Below are 25,403 nucleotides of genomic sequence, written 5' to 3' on the forward strand. Positions count from 1 at the left end.
AGTTAGATGTTTGTATTGTTATTGTTGGTTAGTTAATATAATCTCGATGGTCACCCTGTGCATGTTGTGTAGTTTAATGTGACCAGAGAGTCAGCTGCTGTCCTGTCACAGGCTATTCTCGCAAGGAGTTGAATATGAGCTCTGCCCTAGCCCAGTTGCCCGCATGACTATTGTTAGTTGTGCATTGACTGAGAGTCTGGAAAGAGACCAACTCAAGAAGAGTTTCATTATCTTATGGAAAGTAAATAATCAGCCCTTACTAATCATAAAATCTCAGTGGTTGGTGTGTAGCAGAGAGGCTAGAGACAATGACTTGTAACCTTATGTTCATGAGTTCAAACCACTGTTCAGCCTACTGTTGTTGGCCAAACATGAAGTAGTTTTGCTCTCGTTGTCCAAGTCTCGATCTTCTACAGTATACATGTTTATAATATGTCACAGGCATGTGACACTTTCCTAGTCAGTGTTAGCAGGGGGTGCATTGCACTTACATCTAATGGAAAACCTGCCATGAAATGCTCTCCCCCGCATACGTTTCTATTGTTCTACGCCAGCATTATGTAAATTTAATAGCATAAATTGAATGTGTATGTTTAGGGTGGACAGGTCTGAAAACAGAATAGTCTATGCTAGGTGAGGGATTATTATGTTTTATTTTTTCATGTATTTAATTGATTTAAACAATAAGAATAATATTTCCCATCTTAAAAAAGGATTTGATGGTTCTTTTGATGTTGATACATGGTTGATACACTGTTTTTAGTACTTTTCTTTTGTAGGCTAGGCATGTGAACCTTTCGTCCCTTTTCAGAACAGCTGATAGCCTATTCTGGATCAGAAGGCTGCTGTTTTCGACCTGTCTGAGTAACCCACCCTATACGCACACGCTAACTGCATTAAAATCATCATTAGTATGAAGAGCCATGCCATGTGAAATACTTTGAACCTGCTACACAAAATACATTTTGTGTAGCAATAATCATGATCATACTGGGGTATATTTCCTCAGAATGCGATGTCGTGGAGCAAGAATGTTGGTTCGCGTTCGTTACTATACCGTTTGAATGACAAATTTTAAGGATTTTGTGTTGAAAATAGCATCTGATATTTACACAGATAACAGACATCCTTCTCTTGAATTCAACAACAAAGACGGTATAATGTGAGACTTCTGTCTCCCTTTCTTTTGGATGCGATATCAAGACAAAATTCTTCACTCTTTGAATCGCGTGCGCTCCTGCGAGGGGGTGCCAATCCAGAGAGTCATGCATCGGGTGATACAACACCGGTTCCATAGTGCAAGTGGGGCGGCCAGAGGAGTTTTGGTTGGGTGCTGCAGCATATTAAATTTATTAGGGTTCCTCCGGTAGGATTGTTTTTGTTAGTATTCTTATTCTTATTATTAGGGTTCCTCCGGTAGGAGGAAACCTATTGTTTTTGTTAGTATTCCCATTATTATTGTATTTCTCCGCTAAATGGCCCAACAGCTCAAAAAGTCCTGGACCCGATTTTTTACAATTTGGCCCAATGATACAACAGGTCCCTCACTACTCCCACACTGCTAGTGGCCCATGTGCGCCCATAGGTGGCGCTATAAAACACGCCCAAAGTCTACGTGATTTCCCCAGCGCCCCATTACTCCAAAATGCCTGAAAATTGGTATACATGCCTTATTTCTCATGGGGAACAAAAAAGTCTCAAGGACCCATATTGTCAGACTTATGAACTTTCTTGTACTGTTCAGATTTGGTACAACCTTCAAAACCCTTCTTCTCATGAACCATAGATCCAATCGACTTGAAATTTGTTCCAGATGTGTAGAATACATGTTTTTGTGAATGGTCAAATTGAATAAGAAATGCAATACAAAATGGCTGAAAGGGGTGTATTTATGTAAATGTCCACATTGCCTCAATATCTTTGTGTCAATAAATCTAATATAATTTTGACTGATTCTATTTCAAACCAAATAGGGTTCAAGACGACATCAATCTCTAGTACCAAAAACAATTTCACCTTGGTATGTCAATATATGATTGAATTCAATTGAATTGCTCCACAGTGCGTGCGCTCCAAATTCTCACAGACTCATCCTGCCCCTTGACACTAGGGTGACCACCTGTCCCGCTTTGCGTTGTGTGGTACAGTATTTTCACCCCTTGTTCCGCACGTCGCATATTGAAAATGCTGTGCTATACAGCGCTAAGAGGAACAGGTGGTCAACCTACTGACGCGCGAGCTTGGCGAGACGCACACACATTCTTTCTGGAAATGGTGTGCTGCCCAAATCCCACCCTCACCTTCATTTTGCTTCCAATCGCAGCTCGCCGTTACGAATATAAATTACTTTTTGGCGGCCATTGTTGTTTTCAACTCGAATCACCTGAAAGACCTGTTGGAGGCAGCCACATTCGGTAAGTCCTATTTTTACACATTTAAAGCTAGAATCAATGATTGGGTTCGTGAAAGTACACTACTCTTGGATTATGGTGAAGGTTTGAGCACTTTGAGACCTTTAAATTGTGAGTTTGAAGTGACAGAAAACCGAACTCGAAAAGTAGCTAGTTTTTCCCTCTGTGTAATTAGTGAATCATAGCATCTCGGCAAATTCATCAGAAAGGTAGAGGAGGGCAGCTTGTAGGAGAACAAGCGATTCCCCACAGACCTGTCGGCTCTGAATTTTGATTTGGCTCGTGAAAGTCTTTGTAATAAGCCTATGCGCCAGGGAAGCCGCATAGGCTTAGGCGGCGGCCATGTTTTGGTCGCGTCATGTTCATAAGTTCACCATTTTACAGTTCGGTCGACGCCAAAAATGTGTTTGTTACCAAACCTCGAGGAGGGAAGCCTTTAGGAGATGTAGGAATTTTGCTTGTAGCCAGATGCTCCGATTATTTTTGTGATTTGTGGAAAACTTGCAAGTAGAGTGAGGCTGCGTCCCCTGGGTACATTGTTTTGACTTTGTTCAGTGACAGACTCGGCTCGCTCACTCACTGGCAGTGTGTAAACGATATCGTAATTCACTAAATTCTAGTCCTAAAACGTCAGGGGGGGCTGCTTTTTGTAGACATGAGTCTACTGAAGATAGCCAGTATATAGGATCTTTCAAAACAAAACGAGAAAGCGACCTACGTTAGCCAGGCTAGTTTCACTCGGTCAGCCTATTTAAAGGTCTCTGACAGTCAGAATCACTGTTTACAGGCAAAGGTCGAGCTGGTCTTTGGTCAGATATGTATATTGACCAGTTTAGAGCTAAATACTCTTGCCAGAGCCTGGAATCGAGCCAAATGTTTGGAGTGACTGCATGGCCGGGTCTCCATCAGTTCAACACATTTGGATTCAAGTTCAAGTGATGCCACTGCATTTCACAGTCAAAACTGTATGTCAAGTGTAGATGTGAAAAGCTTCATTTTTTACAACTGACATGGATCATTTCTTCACTTTTACAGGTCTGGAGGGTCATGCAGAGGCCTGCTCAACAGAGTTCAACAGAGGATAATGAGAGAAAAACAGATCCCTTGCTGGACTACCCCCCTCTAGCTGGACAGCTTCTCTTCAGCCCTGACCCCAGGACAGCTTCATCCAGCTGGCCTGCCCTGACTGACTACCTGCAGGCCCTGCTTGCCCCTGCCTGCAGGCCCTGCTTGCCCCTGCCTGCAGGCCCTGCTTGCCCCTGCCTGCAGGCCCTGCTTGCCCCTGCCTGCAGGCCCTGCTTGCCCCTGCCTGCAGGCCCTGCTTGCCCCTGCCTGCAGGCCCTGCTTGCCCCTCCAGAGATAGACAGTCACCCCACAGACACAGTAGCTCTGCAAACTGCTTTTTTGAGGACATTGATGAAAAAGGACAAACCAGCATTTTTTACTTTGATGAAAGTCTAAATGTTTAATCCTTTCCATGTCACAGCATGCCAAGCTGCTGACTTTTAGTGTCTTAAGTAATGAAACCAGTTCAAGTTATAGACTTTTGACTTGAATCCAATGATTAGTCACCTGAATAAAAACCACTCAAGAGAAGTACTGCTTCTTGGATGATTTGTGCTCCACATCAGTACATCTCACACTTTGCCTTTGTTTCCATGGGATTCATGGAATTGCTAGTTTCTGCTCCACCATTGTCTAATAAAAAATATAATTCAGGACAGCAATTACATTTTTGTGTTATCCTTTCACATTACACACATTTGGTCAATGTTCTTAAACTCAACCGATTGTTGTCATTTTACTATACTGTTCATATTGAACAGACATCAGTGTTTGGGAAGATTACTGTATATTTCCACTTTTGATTTGTATTTCCATCGTACATTTGGTCTTTAATTTCAATTGGAAGTGTTATTATAAGGTCTTAAAAAGTCTTAAATTTAACTTGTTTACACCTGTAGACACCTTGTGAAGCCCCCACCCCCCACTCCAGAGACAGTTGGTGACAGAGAGGTGCAGACATTAAGGTAAACATAGTTATGCCTTAAGTGTAAGGTAAAAAATAGAGACTAAATGTGGATGTAAATGGATGTTAACACTCAGCTCTCTGTGTTGGTGCATGTCAGTTTAGGCAAAGGTTGTCTTTTAAACCTTTAGGTTAAAAAATAATTCAGATTTGATTGGAACGCTCTCTTTTATACATTTATAGGTGGATTTGACATTTAACAGCCATTTAATTCATTAAGCAAGTTGTTTAACTCAAACAACCATAACACAGTACATATGGTATACAAAGCTGCAGTCAGATTTTGAGAAATTGTTAGCTTGGATGTTATCTTGCCATATACACGGGGTCTTGATGATGATGCACACGCAGCTTCAAGGCAGAAAGACGCATTCCATTTCAGGAGACTCCGAGACCTTAGCGCGTCACTAGCATCTCATCATATCACGCAGTCGGAGCACAGCTAGATCATCAGCGTCAGCGCTCATGGGTACCCAGCATGCAGTGTGGCATGTCAAAAAACACCAAAACTTGTGGAAAATAGTTTGGTTACAACAGCTATGCAAGGGATTTCAGTTGTTGCATTCGTTCAGTTAGATGTTTTTTAATATTGTTGTTTGTTAGTTAAAATAATGTTGTTGGTCACTCTGAGAGTGCATGTTGTGTGGTTTAATGGGAAGTGAGAGTTGGCCATTGTACATCAATGGTCGTAAGTTGACTGTGGTTCTGGAAAATGGTCTTCAAGCCATCTTTGAGAAATTCTGGAAACAGTGTTGTGAGCAATGTGTTTTGACTGTGAGAGGCAATTTTTGGTCGTCATTTAAACCTCATGCGTCCGCTACAGCATTTCTGCTTTGGCGTGACTTGCGCTGGGAGGGAGGTAAATGGCATGGATTGGGATAGTGTGCGAGCAGGTGTATTTTTATATAGGGTGAAATGGAATGAGAAATGTAATACAAAATGTCTGAAATGGGTGTATTTATGTAAATGTCCACATTGCCTCAATATATTTGTGTCAATAAATCAAATATCATTTTTACTGATGGTTTTCAAACCTTATTGGGTTCAAGTTGACATCACTCTGAAGTACCATCAACAGTTTCACGTTGGCATGTCAAAATATGATTGAATTTGAGTAGTTTAAACTTTGGCTGAATCTAACAACTCTTACCATAGACGAAACAGCGTACTTTTTTATACAGTAACTGAACATGACAACATTCAACACTAAGAATAGCTCAATGGACTGGGACAGTGACCTGCAAAGTATAAGCAGGGCTCCAGACTGCGACCAGTGTTTGAGACAGTGCGAGTATTTTTTACAAGCACTCGCGCATGTGCGACCTACAAATTTTGAATTCATTGGGTGTGCACTATGTCAGCACATGTTAACAACAACGCATAGATACAACGTTCAAGTAAAACAGCGATATCAGCGTTACGTCTGCATTAGTACCGTAGCTAAAAGTCTAGGAAAGTTGAGGCTATTTTTCGCTAGGTACCTATAAACCTAGCTAAAGGTCTTGGAAAGTTTAGGCTATTTTTCTCTAGGTTCCTACGAACATGTCTTAAAATGCCAGACAAGTGGGTTCCTCTTTGTTCTTTTGGTGAGCAGTTTTACGAGCCTTTCTTACGCGGCGTCATGGAGCCTAGCAGCGAAATACTTATTTAGCACTGGCGTTGCTACTGTATCCCTGCCTTTGTTTGAGCTGTTGCGCTGTTTAACTCACCAAGTATCGTGTTGTGGCACACCCCACAATTTCCCCAGAAATTGTCCCAGGGGCGATTCTAGGATCAGACCTTTAGGGGTGCTCAGCCCCAAATGAGAATGTGACATGAATACAGTGCCTTGCAAAAGTGCTAAATGTATACCCCCTTGCTAATATAAATCCTTATTTTGACTGGATAACAATTAATACATTTATGTATTATTATGCAAAATATTGAATGAAAAAACTAAGGATGTCCCTTTCTTCAGGAACTACCAGCATCAAATGATAATAAACAATATATTTAAAAAATATATTATTATTTTTAGGGGTGCTGAGATTAAATTTAGGGGTACTTGAGCACTGAATTGTGCCCTCTCTAGTTACATTAATAAATGCATTGCAGGTCAATATAAGGTGTGCCCCTAAATGTTCTGCTTGCGCTCTTTCTATTTTCAGTCAGGGGCTACAGTGCTCCTAGTAAAAAAAGTTAGTCTGGAGCCCTGATAAGGTTGCAGGTTTGAATCCAGCTGCAGTATTTTAGCCTTTCTTAAATTTGAATATCTGTTTAGTTAAACAAGATGACATCATTATGAAATACTATGCGCAATTTCATGCAATTCCAATTTGAAATGTGAACCGCTTCTTAACCTTTGTCTCAAAGCTGACCAAAGCTAATTATCTGCCCTTTTTACTCCTACATTCTCAACAGTTGGTGTGTAGCAGAGAGGATAGAGTCTGCCTTGTAACCTTATGCTCATGAGTTCAAATCCCCATTCAGACTATTGTAGTTGGCCCAACATGAAGTAGTTTTGCTCTCTTGTTGTCCAACTCTTGACCTTCTACAATGTACATTTTTATAATATTTTGCCTTTTTGCGAAGGAACCCGCATCGCTGCTTGCAGCTATATTTATAAATATTTTTTTTCTTCCTGAGAAATACAATGTGTGGCGGGAGGGCGTGACTAAAGACCGAAATTAGTGACTGTTACTCTCAATGCGTGACACTTGAGAGCCCTGTTTACAAGACATGTAACTAGTAACTATAATTAGTAGGGCTGTGAAAAATAACGCGTTATGATTAAATTACAGGATTAATTTGTTATTTTTGTTTAACGCATTTAACGTAATATACCCACAATTCCACCCAATCTGCAACTTCTGGATGAGAAGTTCCAAAAAAACTAAGATGCAACATCCAATAAAACCGTGTTCCAAAAAAACTAAGATGCAACATCCAATAAAACCAAAGTGATATGCACACTCTGCGGCAGGGCTGCCAACTTCTCAAAAAAACTTGTAGTGAGATTTTGGAGGGGCCAACCACAATCCCTCCCCCTCCACCCCCCTGCCCCCCCCCCGATCTTTCACGAGCTTCCCACCAACCCCCACCCTGTCTCTTCTAACCTATATTGTTAATAATTGTATTCTTAAGAGCACTTAATGAATTATGTTCAGCAAAAAAAGACACAAGATTTGTTAGAGAGAAATATTTTTCATTATCAAACTAAAAAGTGCAACAGATACAGTGCTTAGAGTGCTTGAACAGTAGCCTTTTTAAGCAAAACAATGGATCAACACATAAATAAAATAATACAAGATGAGGTATTAGAAGGAAATCAAAAGCTGGTTCTTTTTACCATTTGTGGGCAAGATTGTACTGGCCTGTGGCCTTCTTGGAGGCCTTGATGACCGCTGAGGGGGGCTCCCATCTGAAGCAGGGCTCCAGGTCGGCCATCAGGTTAACATAAATGGTTTAACATACTGATGCAGCAATATCAGCTTGACACATAGGGCAAGAAATCCAACCAGAAGCTCACTGTTGGAAGGACTACCACAAACCTTAGGATTCTACTCATGAAGTGGCAAAAGGCTAGGCAAAAGGCTAAGTACATGACTGAATATCAAATTGTATCTATAACATATCACAGTGTATGATCATAATAATAGTCAAACACTAACCTGGCAAATGGTTTGCCTTCTCTTCATAGGCAATTGCACTAGGCTCCTCATGGCTTTGCAGAGCTGCTGGAACCATAAATTTTGAACACAGCTTGCGTACGAATTTCACCATTTATGACAGACATTTACAGAAATAGTATAAGATCCCTGCAGATATCAGCTAGAAACACAGAAGGGAAAAACAGCAAGATCCAAACCCACCTCATCATGTAACAAAAATATGGCTGACTGCTGTCTATGGAAAAGCAAGTTAAAGTCAGTGAAGGTTGGTACGGTGGCTTGGTAGAACAGCAGGTACACTTCTGTCATGGGGTCAGTAAATTCCTGCACAAGCCTCTTGAATCTGGCCTGATTTTCATCTTGAATCAATTAATAAATAACACAAAACAAGAGGTTGTCAATAAGTATGTGACTAATAATCCATGTAGTTGCTGCATATTGAAATTGAAAATTGATGACCATACTAGCAGATTTGAAGTAGCTCGCAAGCGGTTCGTAAAGCCTCAGGATTCTGGTCACACAGCGTTCAAGGCTTAGCCAACGAACTGAGCTGTGCAAGAGGACCTCCATGTTCTCGGCTTCATGCAGCTCACAAAACTCTGTTTCAAACATTTAATTCCATATCATATCTTTCCTTAAGCTCTGCATTTCGATATTACACTTAATAGTATCAAACATGCATACCTGTCAGGTATCCTTTCCGATTTGTGCTACCTTTGAACCAGTAACCGATGTCCACTACCATGTCCTCCAAATCAAAACCAGACACCTGCAATGCATTAATCAAATCATAACATTCAGTCAATGCATGTAATTAGGATACCAATATAAAGTTACATGCAGAGATAAATCAGGCCTTAACTCACTTTAAGGAAGCCCCCTCCTGCAGCTTTGGCAGTGTTATGTGCCACATGACAAGGACAACCATGAATATAGGTGTTGGGGTGTTTCTGGAGCACCCTAGAGGCGATGGAATGGCGTGGTCCGATGTTCACAGCTGCATTTTGTCAACTGAGAGACCAACGCAGTTCTCCCAAGGGATACCATGCTCCTCTAGGGTGGAGTTAATCTTGGCGAAGATCTCGCTTGCTGTTCCACGTCTTCCCACTTGTTGTACACATGCTCAAAAATTGGTGGACAACTTTGCCTCCCATGAAGACCCGGACAGTAAGCTGGTTCATCTTTTGCGCTCCTACAATGACGAGTTAGAATTGTACAAATGTACATGTTGTTCGATGTTTACACAAAGCAAATGTTTTGCAGAAGAGATAAAGAGTTTGGGAAATACCTGTGTCATTTGACCCATCTGCAACAAGGGTGTATGGGCCGTTTTTGAGCTCCTTCACAAGCTCTTGTGTGAAATAAGGCGCTTAGCTTCGTTAATAATGCAGGATGACTTAGTCCTGGCACACCTGTAGTCCTGCACCGTCTTCGAATCTCCAAAACAGTCTTTTAGGAGAGGCCCCAGGTGGTCCGCAAAGGCTAGAGGAACGTTATGGACTACCAGCCCAGCTGTCATTTTGACCTCAGCCCTTCTTGTCTGTAAGAAATTACAAATTATTAGTCTTCCCAAATGACCATAGTTTCTTTCAAATCGACACCTGTGATAATATGGCACAGGTAAAAAACACATTCAGCAACTAAGATCTCAAATGAGGAAATTGGACTGAAATACACTGAAATACAAACCACAAATTAGTCAAAACTATCAACCATGAATTTACCGTATTCAATGAGAACACAAAACTCTTGACTGAACCTTGGCAGGACTATTACACACATCATACCTTCTCAAGTAGTACTCATCAACCTCTTGTGCAGACATCCCTCCAACAGAGGGAACGGGCATTACATATTGGGATATTGTGGCTGTGGACTGAAGAGCTTGTTGCTTTTCTTGGTGACCTTTGGTTTTTATGTGGCGCACTACATCTGTCACACCCTGGTGGCAACATGAGTTTTCAATACGGCAGACTGCACACCAGTAGTGCGTGTTGAGGCTCCCTCTTGTAATAAATGGCCATGTAGAGGTCCACTCATTTTGAAAAAGGGTTCTATATGTTGCTGCTCCAGCCAAAGCATGCCTCTTCCTGCCCTGCTGTTGGCTTGGGGGAGTCTCTTCTGTCTGTCCCTCTGTGTCTTCTTCCATCTGCACTGTTGGTTGTTCAATTTGTCCTGTCTGTTGCTCTTCTGCATGTGACTGTTCTGGCTGTTCTGACAGTGTTTGTCTGTCTTTTCTGACTTGGCTGGTTCTTTAAATAATATAATACATTTTGCTTTTGTCCTGGGCCTGGCAACGGTCTTTTACGAGACATCTTTGCTACCTTAAAGAATTAAAATGTTTTTTAATTACTCTCATTTACAAAAACATGCCTAATTTTATTGAACCACTTTCCTGTCTTTATGTTCAGTTCTTTGGAATACATCTTACCTGTTCAAAGTGCTGTTTGGAAAATTATTGAGAGGGTCCTTTTCTTTGGCCTGTAAATAAAAAGATAAATGCTATGTGAGCAGCCTTAATAAACAATACTATGTTGTTTTGAGTATGCAGTATACCAAGAGGTTAACAAGGTGCTCTTCTGCTGCATGTTATGACAGCTGAGTTTACACCACACAAAATCACACGCACAAACACAACGAATAATTTCGTGTGCCACATGTCATTAACTGTTAAAAACATACCTTAATCTCTGCCCCTCCAGAGTTTCTCCGGCGGTTGTGTCTCAATCTTCTTCTGTTGCTAACTTCGGGACTCTTTGGGGTAAATAGGATGTCTATGCAGCGAATAGGGTCAAGATGCGCTACTTAGCGCCATCTATCGTCGTGGAGTTTGAAAAGGAACAAACGCGTCTTGGCCCAAAATCAGATTTGTTTTGCCGTGAGAAATTGGTTGTGTGGCGTGAGAGCGTGAGAAATGGTTGAAATGCGTGTGTCACACGGCGAAACCGTGAGAGTTGGCAGCCCTGTCTGCGGGAAGACGTTATCGCTCTGGATAAGAGCGTCTTTTAAATGACTGAAGTAACCTATACCACCTCAACGGGAAGCATGCGTTGGTCGGCGAGGGGAGTTCAAGTAGAATGCTCCAAACCACCCTCACTGAACATCGTAAAGCCCTCAGTAAGTCTGCCTGAGACAAGGTGACTAGGACAGTAGCCAAATGAAAAGCTGTAGACGTTTTGCGAGTGGCAACGGGTGACTCGGGCATCAAGGTAGCGCAAAATCAAAAACGCACACTGACAGTAATTAGCTACTTTAAAAAGTAACGTTACCCAACTCTGGTCACTTCACAGCACTACCCCCTGTATCGTGTCAGCGATGCTGGGTGCAAAGGGACAGATGCAGCGTCACCGGAAGAGCGCCATCTGCTGTTCCAGGAGCGCTACGACGTGCTGTCCCAGGAAGCTTCTAATAAAGTGATCTTAGACACACACACACACAGTTCTATACTGGCCCTAGTCCCATACAATGTGTCCTTATGGAAAACATCTTCATTAATAAATATCTTATCCATTGAGGAGCACAATGATTAATTTCCTTACCAATCAACAGCTACTCTGGTGGTTCCGGCCCCGCCTAATTCTCAGTGGCCACACCCACAGTGCCTGCAAGGTTGTCCATGACAACAGTTATCCTGAGATCAGCGTTCCTTCCTTTAGCTGGAGAAACCGAAACAACCCCAGCTTCATCCTGGTAACTATAGAAACAACTGTCTTTATTATGGTAACCATAGAAACAACCCTATCTTCATCGTCGTCTCACTCTGCAAAGAGATGTTCCAGACTTCTCTCTCTTCCTGACTTCTCCCTCGCTCTCTTCCTTTTTTCTCTCTTTTCCAGATTTCTTTCTCTCTTCCAGACTTTTCCCTCTCTCTCCTTGACTTCTTTCGCTTCTTGACTTCTCCCTTTCTTCCAGATGTCTCCCTCTCTCTTCATGACTTCTCTCTCCTCCTGACTTCCTCTCTTCCAGAATGCACGTACGTGGTCACAACTTTTGCAAGAATTTGCGATTGTTTTAACCTCTCTTTTCCTTCTCTCTGTTTCCTCCAGGGAAGTTTCTCCCCCAGTGCATTCCAGCTGACTAAGTGCTTCCTGCCTGAGGAGAGCAGTGTGCTGGGGATCTACTGTGGCACTGCCCTGCTGGTGACTCTGCTGCTGCTGCTGATCCACTTGCCGTTGCTGGGTCCCGTGCACATCTCCAACACCACCACTCTACTGGCCAAATTTAAGGCCCTGTGATGCCAAGGAGAACTGGTCATAGTTAATGTATTGAAGTTGTGTATGTGTATATGTTTTAAAGAGAGAAAAAGAAGCAGGCCAAACAAGATGTCTTCCCCCAATTTAAGTATGAACACAGACTTTTTTTCTGGTGTGCCTCTTTATTAAAATAAAAATAGTTTTTTGTATTCCTTAAAGGCCTGACACAAAAGTTGATCTCTCCTGTTTGTCACATGAAAAGCTGCAGTCGAGAACAGGCTACCTAACAGTGCTCACAATCCCACAATGCAGTAGTGCACAGGGGTCCTGCTCCCTCTGTGGAGCCATGTCAGTGTCTGCAAACACACACACACACGCACACTCTCACACACTGAAACAAACACTCTAATCTGCCTGCATGTGTCTGCAAACACACACACACTTAAACATTCATTAATTTGTATACGCATAGGCACACACATCACTATGTATAATTGTACATATAGATTTATAGAATATATGTAGATTTTTATAAATGAATATGTACATGTATATTAATATAAAATGCATATGTACAATGTACATATACAATGCGTGAGTATGTGTGTATATGTTAACATTACATGCATGCTTTGAAGCACACATACACACGTGTATACATCTAAAAAACACCTTAAGTCTAAAAAGATACTCCTACGCTTGTAAAACATCGCTGGCTGACAACTGGACACTTTAAGGTTTAAAGCTGAGTGTCTGGAATAACATTTTTGATTAATCCAAAATGGTGGATTTACTAGACATAGTTAACCCTGCCCTCAGAGAACGCTGGGTTAACTAGCCTTCAGACAGATACAGGAGGCTAGTAGCTCTCTAAACATAACAGTTTGTTTGCATATTATACAGATCCATGATGTTGAGAACCTGAGAGCCATGCTCCTAAAGAGAGCCACATCCCTCTATAAAGAGACACACCTCCAGAGAGCCACGCCTTCAAGCCTGCTCTGCTTCATTCTGCAGACGTCTGACAGTTTGTCATTCAGCAACTAAGCAAGTCAGTCAGCACATACATACACTCCAGCCCAATGTACAGGTACAGCCATTATCAAGGCACAAAGATAATCTACAACTATTTTTTCTCCCAAAAAAGAAAAGAAAAAGGAAAACTAAATAGAAAAAAAATTACAAAAAAATTACATTACAATTTGTAGTTTGTACAGGATAATCAATCTCGACCAGTTTGCAAGATAAACAAAAACAAAAATATATTATTTATATATATATATATATATATATATATACTGTGTGTGTATATATATATATGTGTGTGTGTGTGTATTTGTATATAAATCTACAGCCCAGAGCATCAGATCTGATCACAATATAAACTTGCAGAGGTTCTACTGCTAGAACTTGATTTCCCAGCATGCTGTAAAACCATAGCTGCTCATGACACCCTCCCATCATCCTCTGGGTGCATCCATCATCCAACGCCCACTCCCCCAACAGTTTCTAACATCAACACCCAGACAGCCTGAACAATTCTGGAAGTTCTAGAGCTAGAACAACACAACCAATTTGTTACTAACTTAACTGAGACATTACTAACTACTTCAAACAAACCTGTCACTATCTTGACCATCCCCAAATGATGAATGTATATGTTGTCCTACCTAAGTTATGTTTTCTATTTAGTCCTACGAGTCAATAGCCCTAACTGTACAACCCACTAGCCCCAACTAGTCACCACCAGTTAACCATCACCAAACCAAACCAAAAAAATGAAGGAGCTACATCAAGTGTATTACAGCTTGCCTAACCTCTCTCTCTCTCGCTCTCTCGCTCTCTCTCTCTCTCTGTCACACACACACACACACTCTCCCTCACACACAGACACACAAAGGATGAAAAGAGAGGGAAAGAGGAGAAGAAACAGGATAGTTGAGAGGAGTGAGAGAGAGACATTCAAGCATTGTAGTGCTGGAGTCCCCTTGAACCAACACATGCTTATCCAGAGAACTGTCACACATACACATACACACACACAGAACACGCACACCCACAATCATGCCTCATACCCACACAATCACAACTCGCACACACCAACTGAGCATGCTGGTGCTGAGCCACCAGAGGAACAGCAGCAAGCAGGAGGAGAAGGAGGAGGAAGGAGAGAGCAGATGAAGTAGAAGAACAGAGAGGCACTGGGGAAACATCACAGCCATAAATAAATCAACATCAACAATGTCAGCATGGTCTCTCTTAGTCTGCTTCTTCTAGGGGCTGTGAGTACAGGTTGGAGTGCAGGGATTGGCTGGGCTCCATTCAGGCTGCACCGATCACAAAAGTTCATATTGGCGGAGGTGCATTCTCTGGATAATGTCCCGACAATCATTGAAGACCCGGCGGATGTTCTCTGTGTCCACAGCGCAGGTGAAGTGGGGGTAGCAGTAATGCTTCCCATCACCACTGGCTGTGCTAATCCTCTGTAGGAGAGAAACACACAAAGGCAGGCAGATACACTCAGTTTAGAATCAAAAGATTGTCCTGTGTAAAGTGATACCGTGGCTGTAGCTGAATGTAAGTTGCAGGAAGTCATACCAGGAACTCATCTCTGATGAAGAACTTGGCTCGGGTCACTTTGGGGTCCTCTCCTGCATCAGGAACAGCTAGGGACAAGAGATCAGAACTATAACCAAGACACAGGACCCTGAAATCCACTCATGGCCAGTGTGCGGCATGTGACAACTCCTCACCAACAGACGAGAGGTAACTCACTACTGCAGTTTGTCTGACTGACTGAATGTGGACATAAACCGCCCTCTAAGTCCTCATCAAAGTGGTAGAGAATGCAGCTATCAAAACTGACAGGTCGCAGCCCTGGTAGCTGGTGTGCTAATGTAGCTTACCATCTGCTGGTAGATTGTAGCTGGTGTACTCAGGAAAATAGTCCTCTAGTTTAGATTTGCCAGCCAGAATTTTGTCGGCCAGCATGTCCTGCTTGTTGAGGAACAGGATTATTGAGATGGTCCGTAGAAATCTGGAGGAGAAGATGAGGTTGGAGAAAAGGAAGGAGAAGATGTTGAAGAGAAGTATACAGCCTAGACATTGAGTGGATGTATAGATGTGTACTGTTTGTATAGATTTGTACTGTTTGGAGACTGACCTGTTGTTCCAGATGCTCTTAAAAAGGTCCAGAGACTCTCGAAGGCGGTTGGTGCTGTTGTCTTCCCTGATCACCATGTTATAACTGCTGCTCGCAGCCACAAAGATAATGGCTGTCACATCTAAGAGCACGCACACGCACACGCGCACACACACACACACACACACACACACACACACATGGGGCTGCTTTATAATCCCTATATTGGTTTCACCATCCTCATCATCAACTTTATCATCATACCATCTAAGATCTCACCATTAAAGCATTGGATCCATTTCCTTCTCTCGTCCCTCTGACCGCCGACATCAAACATGCTGGGAGAAAGACACACAGGAGACAGACAAACAGGAGGCAGACAGATAGATAAGTGAAAGACAAATAGACAGAGAGAAGGAGAGACAGCTTGGTTAGTATTATAACATATCAGTCTATCACTCGTGTTAAACCTGAGATTTATCTTTACCCTGTCTGAGCACCAGGGGGAGTACTGTTACTATAATAATGGTGGGGGTGGAGAGGGGACATTTACATTTGATACATTTAACAGATGCTTGTTTCCAAAGTGATGTACGAATTGTGCATATAGAAAGTACAGCACAAGATCAAGGATCAGAAGTCATTTTTTGTATCCTCAGTGCCAGGAACATATAAGCTCCCCTGCCTCTCTCCCTGTGGAGATGAAAACTTACTGGAAGTTGACTTTGTCCACCTGGAATCTGGTCTCAAAGATCCCTGAGGTTAGGACTCGACACCGCAGAAGGTCCTAAGGTTACAGCAGGTCAGAAGTTAAATGTCAAATTACATCGAAACAAATATACTGTTCTATTTATGGATTCAGTTTCTCACAAAGAAGCCAGCATGGCTATGCTTGGCTACAACTGGTGTGGGGTCTGTATAACTGGTGTGGGGTCTGTAGTCTTAACATGGCGCCGACGAAGGCAGCCGACGAAGGCAGCCGACGAAGGCAGCCGACGAAGGCAGCCGACGAAGGCAGCCGACGAAGGCAGCCGACGAAGGCAGCCGACGAAGGCAGCCGACGAAGGCAGCCGACGAAGGCAGGTAGCTAGGTGCGCTCTGTTTTGTCTTGTTTTGTCTTATAATTCAGTGTTCTGCCAAGATTTCCGCGGTTCTCTAACAAGAGAAGAACTTTTAAACATCAGGACTACAACTCCTGTGGATTTATTTCCCACTTTTCTACTTCCAGCGGTAGAATTAGTGGGAATTATAATCAAAGCCGCCCTCGGCTTTGTCCTAGCAGCGAAGCGCCGTAGAAGAGGCAAACGAGCCGGTGCACTGGTGCGACTCCGTCGGCGTGGGGCACGTACAGCGTTACCGGGGATATTTCTGTCCAACGTGCGTTCACTGAGCAACAAACTGGATGAACTTCAGCTACTGGTGTGGAAAAACAGAGACTTTCATTCATCTTCCGTTTTGTGCTTTACGGAGACATGGCTGAGTGAACTGATCCCAGACTCTGCGCTACAGTTAGCAAGTTTCAAACTGCTGAGAACGGCTCGTGACCCTGTGCTCTCTGGCAAAACGAAGGGTGGTGGTATTTGTTTTTACATTAACAGTGGCTGGTGTGAAGATGTGACAGTGATTCGGCTGTAACTGTAAACCTTTTTACTCGCCACGTGAGTTTGCTTCATTCATACTGGTCGGCGTCTACATGCCCCCTCTGGCTAGCGCCAACGAGGCTCAACGTGTGCTCGCTAACCAGACATTGTGCAAATCCGGATTCCTTGGTTATTGTGCTAGGTGACTTTAACAAAGGTAATGTCACTCAAGAACTCCCCAAATACAAACGACTCATCAAATGCCCTACCAGAGAAGGGAACACTTTGGATCACTGCTACTCTACAATCAGTAAAGCATACCATGCGGTTCCCTGAGCAGCACTGGGTCACTCAGACCACGCCATGGTTCACCTGATTCCTGCATACAAGCAGAAGCTTAAGCGCTGCAAGCCTGCTGTGAGGACATTGAAACAGTGGACCAGTGAGGCTATGGAGGAATTGCGGTCGTGCTTGGACTCTACTGACTGGGATATGTTCATGACTGCCTCCAATAGTCTGGATGAGCTCACAGAGGCTGTGACATCATACATCAGCTTCTGTGAAGACTGCTGTATACCAACACGCACTAGGGTGAGCTACAACAACGACAAACCCTGGTTTACAGCTAAACTCAGAAGGCTGAGGCTGGACAAAGAGGCCTCGTTTAGGAGTGGGGACAGGGACAGTTTCAAGGAGTCGAAGAACAGGTTTAGCAAGGCGGTGAGAGAGGCTAAACAACTGTACTCAGAGAGGCTGAAGCGCCAGTTCTATGCTAACGACTCTGCTTCTGTCTGGAGTGGGCTCAGGCAGATCACCAACTTCAAGCCCAGAGCCCCCCACTCCACTAACGACTCTCGTCTGGCCAACGACCTGAACGAGTTCTACTGTCGTTTTGAAAGACAATTAGACAGTCCTGTACAACTCCTTTCCACCCGTGAGGCCTCCCCCCTCCCCCCCTCTACAGTGATGACCCTCTACATTCAGGAGAGAGAAGTGAACAATCTGTTCAAGAGACAGAACCCCCGCAAAGCAGCTGGGCCGGACTCTGTCTCTCCAGCCACCCTCAAGAACTGTGCTGACCAGCTGTCTCCAGTGTTTACCTACATCTTCAACACCTCCCTGGAGACATGCCATGTGCCAGCCTGTCTCAAGTCCTCCACCATCATCCCTGTGCCCAAAAAGCCCAGGCCAACTGGACATAATGACTACAGACCCGTCGCCCTGACCTCAGTGGTAATGAAGTCTTTTGAGCGCCTGGTGCTGGCACACCTCAAAGCCATCACAGACCCTCTACTGGACCCCCTGCAGTTTGCCTACAGAGCCAACAGGTCTGTGGACGATGCAGTTAATATGGCCCTCCACTTCACCCTACAGCACCTGGACTCCCCAGCATCCTACGCCAGGATCCTGTTTGTGGACTTCAGCTCTGCCTTTAATACCATCATCCCCGCTCTACTTCAGGACAAGCTCTCCTAGCTGAACGTGCCTGATTCCACCTGCAGGTGGATCACAGACTTCCTGTCTGACAGGAAGCAGTGCATTAAGCTGGGAACACAAGTCTCCGATTCCCGGTCCATCAGCACTGGATCTCCCCAGGGCTGCGTCCTTTCTCCTCTACTCTTCTCCCTGTACACCAACAGCTGTACCTGCAGTCATCCGTCCGTGAAACTCCTGAAGTTTGCGGACGACACCACCCTCATTGGGCTCATCTCTGGTGGAGACAAGTCTGATTATAGGTGGGAAGCAGACAACCTGGTGACCTGGTGCAACCAGAACAACCTAGAGCTCAATGCTCTCAAGACAGTGGAGATGGTTGTGGACTTCAGGAAGAACACAGCCCCACTCACCCCCATCACACTGTGTGACTCCCCAGTCAACACTGTGGAGTCCTTCCACTTCCTGGGCACTATCTTCTCCCAGGACCTCAAGTGGGAACTGAACATTAGCTCCCTCACCAAGAAAGCACAACAGAGGATGTACTTCCTGCGGAAGCTGAAGAAATTCAACCTGCCAAAGACAATGATGGTGCACTTCTACACAGCCATCATTGAGTCCATCCTCACCTCCTCCATCACCACCTGGTACGCTGCTGCCACTGCCAAGGACAAGAGCAGGCTGCAGCGTATCATCCGCACTGCAGAGAAGGTGATTGGCTGCAATCTGCCTTCCCTCGAGGACCTGCACACCTCGAGGACTGTGAGACGGGCGAAGAAGATTGTGGCTGACTCCTCCCACCCTGGACATTCCCTGTTTCAGTCACTCCCCTCTGGCAGAAGGCTGCGGTCCATCAGGACCAAAACCTCACGCCATACAAACAGTTTCTTCCTTTCGCTGTTGGCCTCCTCAACAAGGCCAAAGCTCACACTGACTGAATGTCCTTAAAAAACTATTTACATTTTGTACTACACTCAATTCCTGTAATTATTTGTATTTTATATTGTATTCTATATTGTAAATTGGCAACTTATATTTTACTTTATTGTATATTTTATTTTAATTATATTCCACTTAGTATTGCTAGTTTATGTATCCTTAGTATAGTTAGACCACATATTTAAACTCAAGATTCCTATATGTTTACTGTATGCACCTTCCTGCCAAAGCAAATTCCTTGTCTGTGCAAACTTTCATGGCGAATAAATCCCATTCTGATTTCTGATTCTGATTTCTGATAAGGTGATGTCATACCTGATCTGTAGGTGTGTAGTCATTGTGTCCCACAGAGTCAATTCTCTCCAGAAAGCTGAAAAACAAATCACACAAAAACAGGAATGAACTGAGACTTAGGGGTTGAAGACTGAAGAACAGTGCAGTGCAGACACAGTATATAGTACAGGTAGAGTGTATAGTATATTGTACAAGTTGAGCATTGACGTGTGGTCAGGGGAGGGAAGGGAGGCAGTGCCTCCCGTAGCGCCTCCCCTGCGTCGTCATCATGAAATGTAAAAAACGAATAATATAAAATAATAATATTTGTCCCCTGATCTGTGATAGAAATATAATTATTGTGTGATTACAAAGATTTTTATAGCCAATATCGCAGAATTTGTGTATTTTCCTGTTCAAATACAGGGAAAGAAGCGGAAGGAGGCAGCGACTAGCTGTGCCTCTCGGATTGCGCAATCCCACACAAACTGGGCTGAGCTGCAAATTCTTTTGCTCAACTTGAGCACGTGCAATTTCATCTCTCTGTATGTCACCAATGTAATGTTTGTACACATTTTTATTATATGTCCTCACATTTATAGTCTTGGTCATGTATTTTACGTATTTGTATAACATATTAGTCTTGCTGATCGTACATAACGCCGCAGTGAAAACGCAGGAGGGGAGGCAGCCAGTAGCTCTGCCTCACTGAAGGGGGCGTGTGTGAGCACACGGGCTTGTTCTGCTATTGTTCTTCTTCATGTATTACAGACAAATGCCATTGTATGGTTGTTGCTAGCTAAAAAAGTCAAATAGAAAAAGTGTACCCTATCGTTAATTGTTTTTGCCCTGACTGATTATAACGTTATATATATATATATATATATATATACATATAATCTTTGATTTTTATAATCTTGCATATATATGAGTTTAACATTTCTCAAAACTGGACTTTAAAGGTGACATGACATGAAAACTTCATTTTAAGAGGTTATTTAACATTAATATGAGTTCCCCTAGCCTGCCTTTGGTCCCCCAGTGGCTAGAATTTTCGATAGGTCTAAACAAAGCCCTGCGTGTTCTTCTCCGCCTTTGACAAAATGAAGGCTCAAACGCTCTGTTCGAAAATCTCCTCCAAGTGACGTAGATACGAGAAAGGTTACCTCCCCTCTCTGCTTTGCCCGCCCATATCATCTGGCCCGCCCATTAGAAACTGAGCTACAGTACCACCGTGCAAGGGCAAGTGCGATATCGGTTTTTCCTGGAGAGACATCATGGCGAGCAAACAAACGAAGCACAACAGTTGCTCAGTGCTTGGATGTACAAATGCAAGCTCAAATCTTTTTTAATTCCTTCATCCCAGCCTCTGCACAACCAATATCTAAATTTTATTTTCGCTGGAAATGCGCCCACACAACTTCCCAAAGTTTTGCATGTCTGCGCCAAACATTTCAGCCACTACTGTTTCCTCAACTTGAGCCAACACAAAGCTGGCCTTGCTGAAATTTAATTCTGGATCATTTCTAAATCTCCTTGGTCAAGCTACAAAACTTGGACAAGTAAGTTAACTAACGCTATATAATTGTGTTGCTTTACTGTATATTGTTACCTACCCTTAGAATGTGGCTGTAACATTAGCTCTGAAGCTAACAGCTGAGTTACTGTTGCTAACGTACAAACTGTAACGCCAGTGTTGTACACTTCTTTGTTATTTGGATAACCGTTATGCTGTTGGTGTAATGGCGTACGCGATATCCGCCTTTCCCGTCATTGAAATTATTATGAGTGTGCACCTCTGCAAACCAGGGTGATCAGATGAGAATGGGCAAATTCAAAGCATTTTACAGCAACGGGGCTACGAGCCAGCTGAGTTACTGTCGCTAATGTAAAGGTAGATTACATTTACATTTAGTCATTTAGCAGACGCTCTTATCCAGAGCGACTTACAGTAAGTACAGGGACATTCCCCCCGAGGCAAGTAGGGTGAAGTGCCTTGCCCAAGGACACAACATCATATGGCACGGCAGGGAATCGATCCAACAACCTTCTGATTATTAGCCCGACTCCCTCACCGCTCAGCCATCTGACTCCCTGGCATCAAGATGGCATCAAGATGGCATCAAGATGGCATCAAGTGTGTGTGAATACAAATGCTGTAACGCCAGTGTTGTACACTTCTTTGTTATTTGGATAACTGTTCTGCTGTTGGTGTAATGGCTCGCGATATCCGCCTTTCTCCACATTGAAATGAATGAGTGTGCACCTCTGCAAACCAGGGTGATCAGAAGACAATGGCTAAATTCTATGGAGGACCAAACCTGCCATATTTCCAAATGAATGAATGAATAAATACATGTCCACATCCATGCATTTAGACAGAAATAAACGAATATATATATTAATTAATGCACAATTGTCAATCAATAGTTACATATATTTGACATTTATGTATGTATTTATTTTGTATTGATTTATGTATTGATTTATAGATTTATTTATTCATTCATTCATTTATATATTCATTTATTTATTCATTTATGTATTCATTTATTTATTCATTCATTCATTCATTCATTCATTCATTCATTCATTCATTGTTCCCAATATGATAATGAGAGGAGGCCAGTAGGCGTGGAAACTGATGTTCAGACATTGCAATCAATCCAGAGCCATAGATTCAATCTAGCTAACGCCTGGGACACACTGGCTGCGAAGCGCCCTGGAGCGCCACAATATACTACGAATGGCGCCATGCTGTTCACACTAGACGCGCATTTCTCCACGCCGGTCACCAAGCCTTTCACCTTCTCTGAGATTTTCTTTTCTACATGTAAAGCTGACATGTACATAAACATGGCATAGGCTACAGGCTATTTAGGCAACTTGTTGCTCCAACAATAACCGTCGCAACGGCATCCCATTCCCAACATAACGTGGCAACGTTTGGCTTTTGTTGCCGTAGTCTTTGTAAAATATGTGCTATGGGGCATACAACTCCATTTAGGACTAAGCTACTTTTCATCTTCGATGATTAACTTTGTGTCGTCAATCTTCACAAATTTCTCTTCTGCTTGATTGGGGGCTATATGCCAGATTGTCTATCTCGCTCTTACACACAGGACAAATATGTTGGTTTGACAATCAACAATCAGGATTTTTTATTTTAAAATGTTTACGTTTTTATCGGGATAAACACATGGTTGGCCGGTCAGCGTAGTGAAGTTGGGTGTTAACGTAGTAAAATCTTTATAACATGTTTGTTTATCCAAATATCATATATGGTGAATTAAATCTTTGTTTTCAACAAGGTCGGCCAGCCTGTCCATGTAGGCTATGTTGTCCATGACAGCAAGGATGGATGTAAGGCTACATAATCGAATATAAAGCGTGGAAAACGATTAGCCAATGGTGTGTCAAATACCGCCTACCTATTTTGATTGACACATCTCATTAACATATTGAGAAGAAGAAATACAGGAATGAATGAATGAATAAATGAATGAATAAATGAATGAATAAATGAATGAACACATGAATGAATACATGAATGAATAAATAAATGAATAAATAAATGAATACACAAATAAATACATAAATACATGTAAATTATAAGGTAATATTGATTGACAATTGTGCATTAATTAGTACATGTATTCATTTATTTATGTCTAAATGCATGGATGTGGACATTTATTTATTCATTCATTAATTTTTTAATATGGCAGGTTTGGTCCTCCATAAAATTCAAGGCATCTTACAGCAACGGGGGCTACGAGCCATTGCGATACATCCGTTGTAAACATTAGCGCATGTTGCCGCCCCTCTCCCCCTCATTAGTATTTAAAGCTACAGACACAGAAACAGCGCATTCTGAGGAAAGGTGATTGTGGGACTACTTGTGGTGGCTATAATTCTGCACCATGGCTGAATTTCGGGAAAGAGACTTCAGATACAGTATTAGGGGACCACTAAGGCCTGTATAAAAGCATCCAAAAACAGCATGTCATGTCACCTTTAAATCAAAACTGGAAGTGATAAATCATGGAAGATCGATGCCCGGAGCTAAAAGATTTGTTTCAAACGACGGGAAAGAAGTTAACAAAATTGTATAAATCCAGATAAGAATTTTTTTTAGTTATGGACTGTGTATACTTTCATTTCTATTGAATGAGTATGAATTGTGGAATTGTGAAGGCAAATTAAGAACACGGAGGATGCGGAGCAAATGCGCTCTGAGCCTCTATAAATGTAACGCTTTCCTTTGGCCAAACGTGTGTGTAAAGAATGCTGATATGGGATATGAATCATAACCACATTAGTCAAGTCAAGCAACCAGTTGAATGGTGAATTGATGCTGCTCTGTTGAATTCATATCTTTGTAAATCTGACTTTGAAAGAACCAGTGCCTCCCCAGCCACAAACCTCACCGCACGTCACTGAGGTTGAGTGTTTAGTACAGGTAGCGTGTATAGAATATAGTGCAGGTAGAGCATATAGTATATGGCAGTGGTTCTCAACCGGGGGTACGCGTACCCCTGGGGGTACGTGAAGGCAGTCCAGGGGGTACGTGAGATTTTTAAAGATGAGCATCCATTCAAAAATCTTTCAAAAATAGTTATTATACGGCTCTTCAGAATGTTCAAAAAAAGTTCTGTTGATTTGTATGGGCCATATGTAGGTTAAATGTTTACGTTCGCAGGTCTGTAATTTCTTGATATTCATCGCTGCGAAAAGTTTATGACCGCTGTCATTGGCAATGGGTTTTGTTCTTCTAATTCACATCTTTCTTATCATTCCGCAAGTAGTCCGGTCATTTAACGTAACGGAAAGTCATTGAAACTTGAAGTCAGAAGATGGGTTGCTACGCACAAAGTTTTACCAATTGAAAAACTGCTTTGTTTATTTTACACAAAGCTCCAAAAATATGTTGCACTCAAATAAAGGCAAAAAAAAATTGGATTGCGCGCTACGCATGCTCGCATTAACTATTGATCTTCCGAACTAGCATCACATCTAACTCAGAATGTGCATGCATTAGCAGGGCAGGGCAGCTGTGGTGGCGTACGGGGCCGGTTCTGGTGGGCGGGGTCTGGATCAAAGTCCAGGGCCTATTTTTATTCCCATATATACGTAAACCACCTCCGTGGATGCGGGGGTTGCGAGTCACTGACACCATTATTTTAGGGGTTGTGGGCTGAAATGTTTGAGAACCCCTGCTCTAGGTGGCACTGTTATCTCCTCTGGATATAGTTTTTCATGATGTTAACATTAATTTGCTAAATGTTTTCTGGTCAAATTTGAATAGCTCTTGGCTATTCAATGGCATATTTCTCAAAAATGCGCTGCGCTGCTTAGGGGGGGTACTTGGCTGAAAAAATATTTCACAAGGAGTACATCACTGAAAAAAGGTTGAGAACCACTAGTATATGGTGTATAAAGTACCCAAAAGCCATACTTGACTAAAAGTAAAAATATCTTACAGGAAAATTACTCAAGTAAAAGTAACCTTTTTGAAAACTACTTGAGTAAAAGTCTTGAAGTATCTGAACTTTTCTGTACTTAAGTATCAAAGGTAATTTTCTGATATTAAATGTACTTAAGTATTGAAAGTAAAAGTTCAAGTAAATGCTGTTAATAAAAAAAGCAAAGGGTCGAAATTTTGAGAATAGTGAAGTTTATTCCGACTAGAATGAGCATAGGCATACACAATAGGAAATACTAAAGCAGCACCGAAAGTAACAACCCTTCA

At 42.6% G+C, this 25,403-nt stretch overlaps 3 protein-coding genes, 1 long non-coding RNA gene and 1 pseudogene across 21 annotated transcripts in view; 3 read left to right on the top strand and 2 right to left on the bottom strand.

Annotated features, from left to right (window-relative positions):
* Positions 1-12,353, top strand: part of mppe1 (metallophosphoesterase 1) — a 79,090-nt gene extending 66,737 nt beyond the window's left edge. For all 15 annotated transcript variants that reach the window (XM_084702447.1, XM_084702450.1, XM_084702457.1 and 12 more), the window contains 3 exons: positions 11,381-11,503; positions 11,640-11,780; positions 12,137-12,353. In XM_084702447.1, coding sequence (XP_084558573.1) covers positions 11,381-11,503; positions 11,640-11,780; positions 12,137-12,325 — 453 coding nt within the window. In that variant the 3' untranslated portion in view covers positions 12,326-12,353. The remainder of the gene's footprint in view (positions 1-11,380; positions 11,504-11,639; positions 11,781-12,136) is intronic.
* LOC146275323 (uncharacterized) lies at positions 1,215-4,138 on the top strand. Its single transcript, XR_014766239.1, has 2 exons — positions 1,215-2,414; positions 3,447-4,138. It is a non-coding gene; the product is annotated as an uncharacterized LOC146275323 (long non-coding RNA).
* On the bottom strand, positions 7,613-11,362 carry LOC146275324 (uncharacterized). 3 transcript variants are annotated; one of them, XM_084702470.1, is made up of 10 exons: positions 10,773-11,362; positions 10,522-10,571; positions 9,878-10,414; positions 9,379-9,630; positions 8,957-9,282; positions 8,775-8,859; positions 8,555-8,689; positions 8,292-8,449; positions 8,091-8,153; positions 7,613-7,947 (listed from the first exon to the last, which is right to left on the bottom strand). In XM_084702470.1, the coding sequence occupies exons 6-10, from the start codon at positions 8,833-8,835 to the stop codon at positions 7,945-7,947; spliced, it is 420 nt and encodes a 139-aa protein (XP_084558596.1). In that variant the 5' UTR covers positions 8,836-8,859; positions 8,957-9,282; positions 9,379-9,630; positions 9,878-10,414; positions 10,522-10,571; positions 10,773-11,362; the 3' UTR covers positions 7,613-7,944. The 3 variants fall into 3 exon arrangements, 2 of the variants coding, with proteins under 2 accessions (XP_084558596.1, XP_084558595.1); XM_084702469.1 differs by having other exon boundaries at positions 8,091-8,156; XR_014766238.1 differs by lacking the exon at positions 9,878-10,414 and having other exon boundaries at positions 7,613-8,689.
* Positions 12,354-12,445: 92 nt separating the features above from the next.
* LOC146275325 (guanine nucleotide-binding protein G(olf) subunit alpha-like) overlaps positions 12,446-25,403 on the bottom strand; it is a 35,218-nt gene continuing 22,260 nt past the window's right edge. For both annotated transcript variants that reach the window (XM_084702461.1, XM_084702463.1), the window contains exons 6-12: positions 19,694-19,748; positions 16,139-16,212; positions 15,705-15,763; positions 15,447-15,567; positions 15,190-15,320; positions 14,882-14,949; positions 12,446-14,766 (exon numbers count right to left, since the gene is read on the bottom strand). In XM_084702461.1, coding sequence (XP_084558587.1) covers positions 14,620-14,766; positions 14,882-14,949; positions 15,190-15,320; positions 15,447-15,567; positions 15,705-15,763; positions 16,139-16,212; positions 19,694-19,748 — 655 coding nt within the window. In that variant the 3' untranslated portion in view covers positions 12,446-14,619. The remainder of the gene's footprint in view (positions 14,767-14,881; positions 14,950-15,189; positions 15,321-15,446; positions 15,568-15,704; positions 15,764-16,138; positions 16,213-19,693; positions 19,749-25,403) is intronic.
* On the top strand, positions 16,308-17,490 carry LOC146275326 (uncharacterized; annotated as a pseudogene).

This window comes from Hypomesus nipponensis, chromosome 8 (assembly GCF_054491055.1).
Source record: "Hypomesus nipponensis isolate SF chromosome 8, ASM5449105v1, whole genome shotgun sequence".
NCBI lineage: Eukaryota > Metazoa > Chordata > Actinopteri > Osmeriformes > Osmeridae > Hypomesus > Hypomesus nipponensis.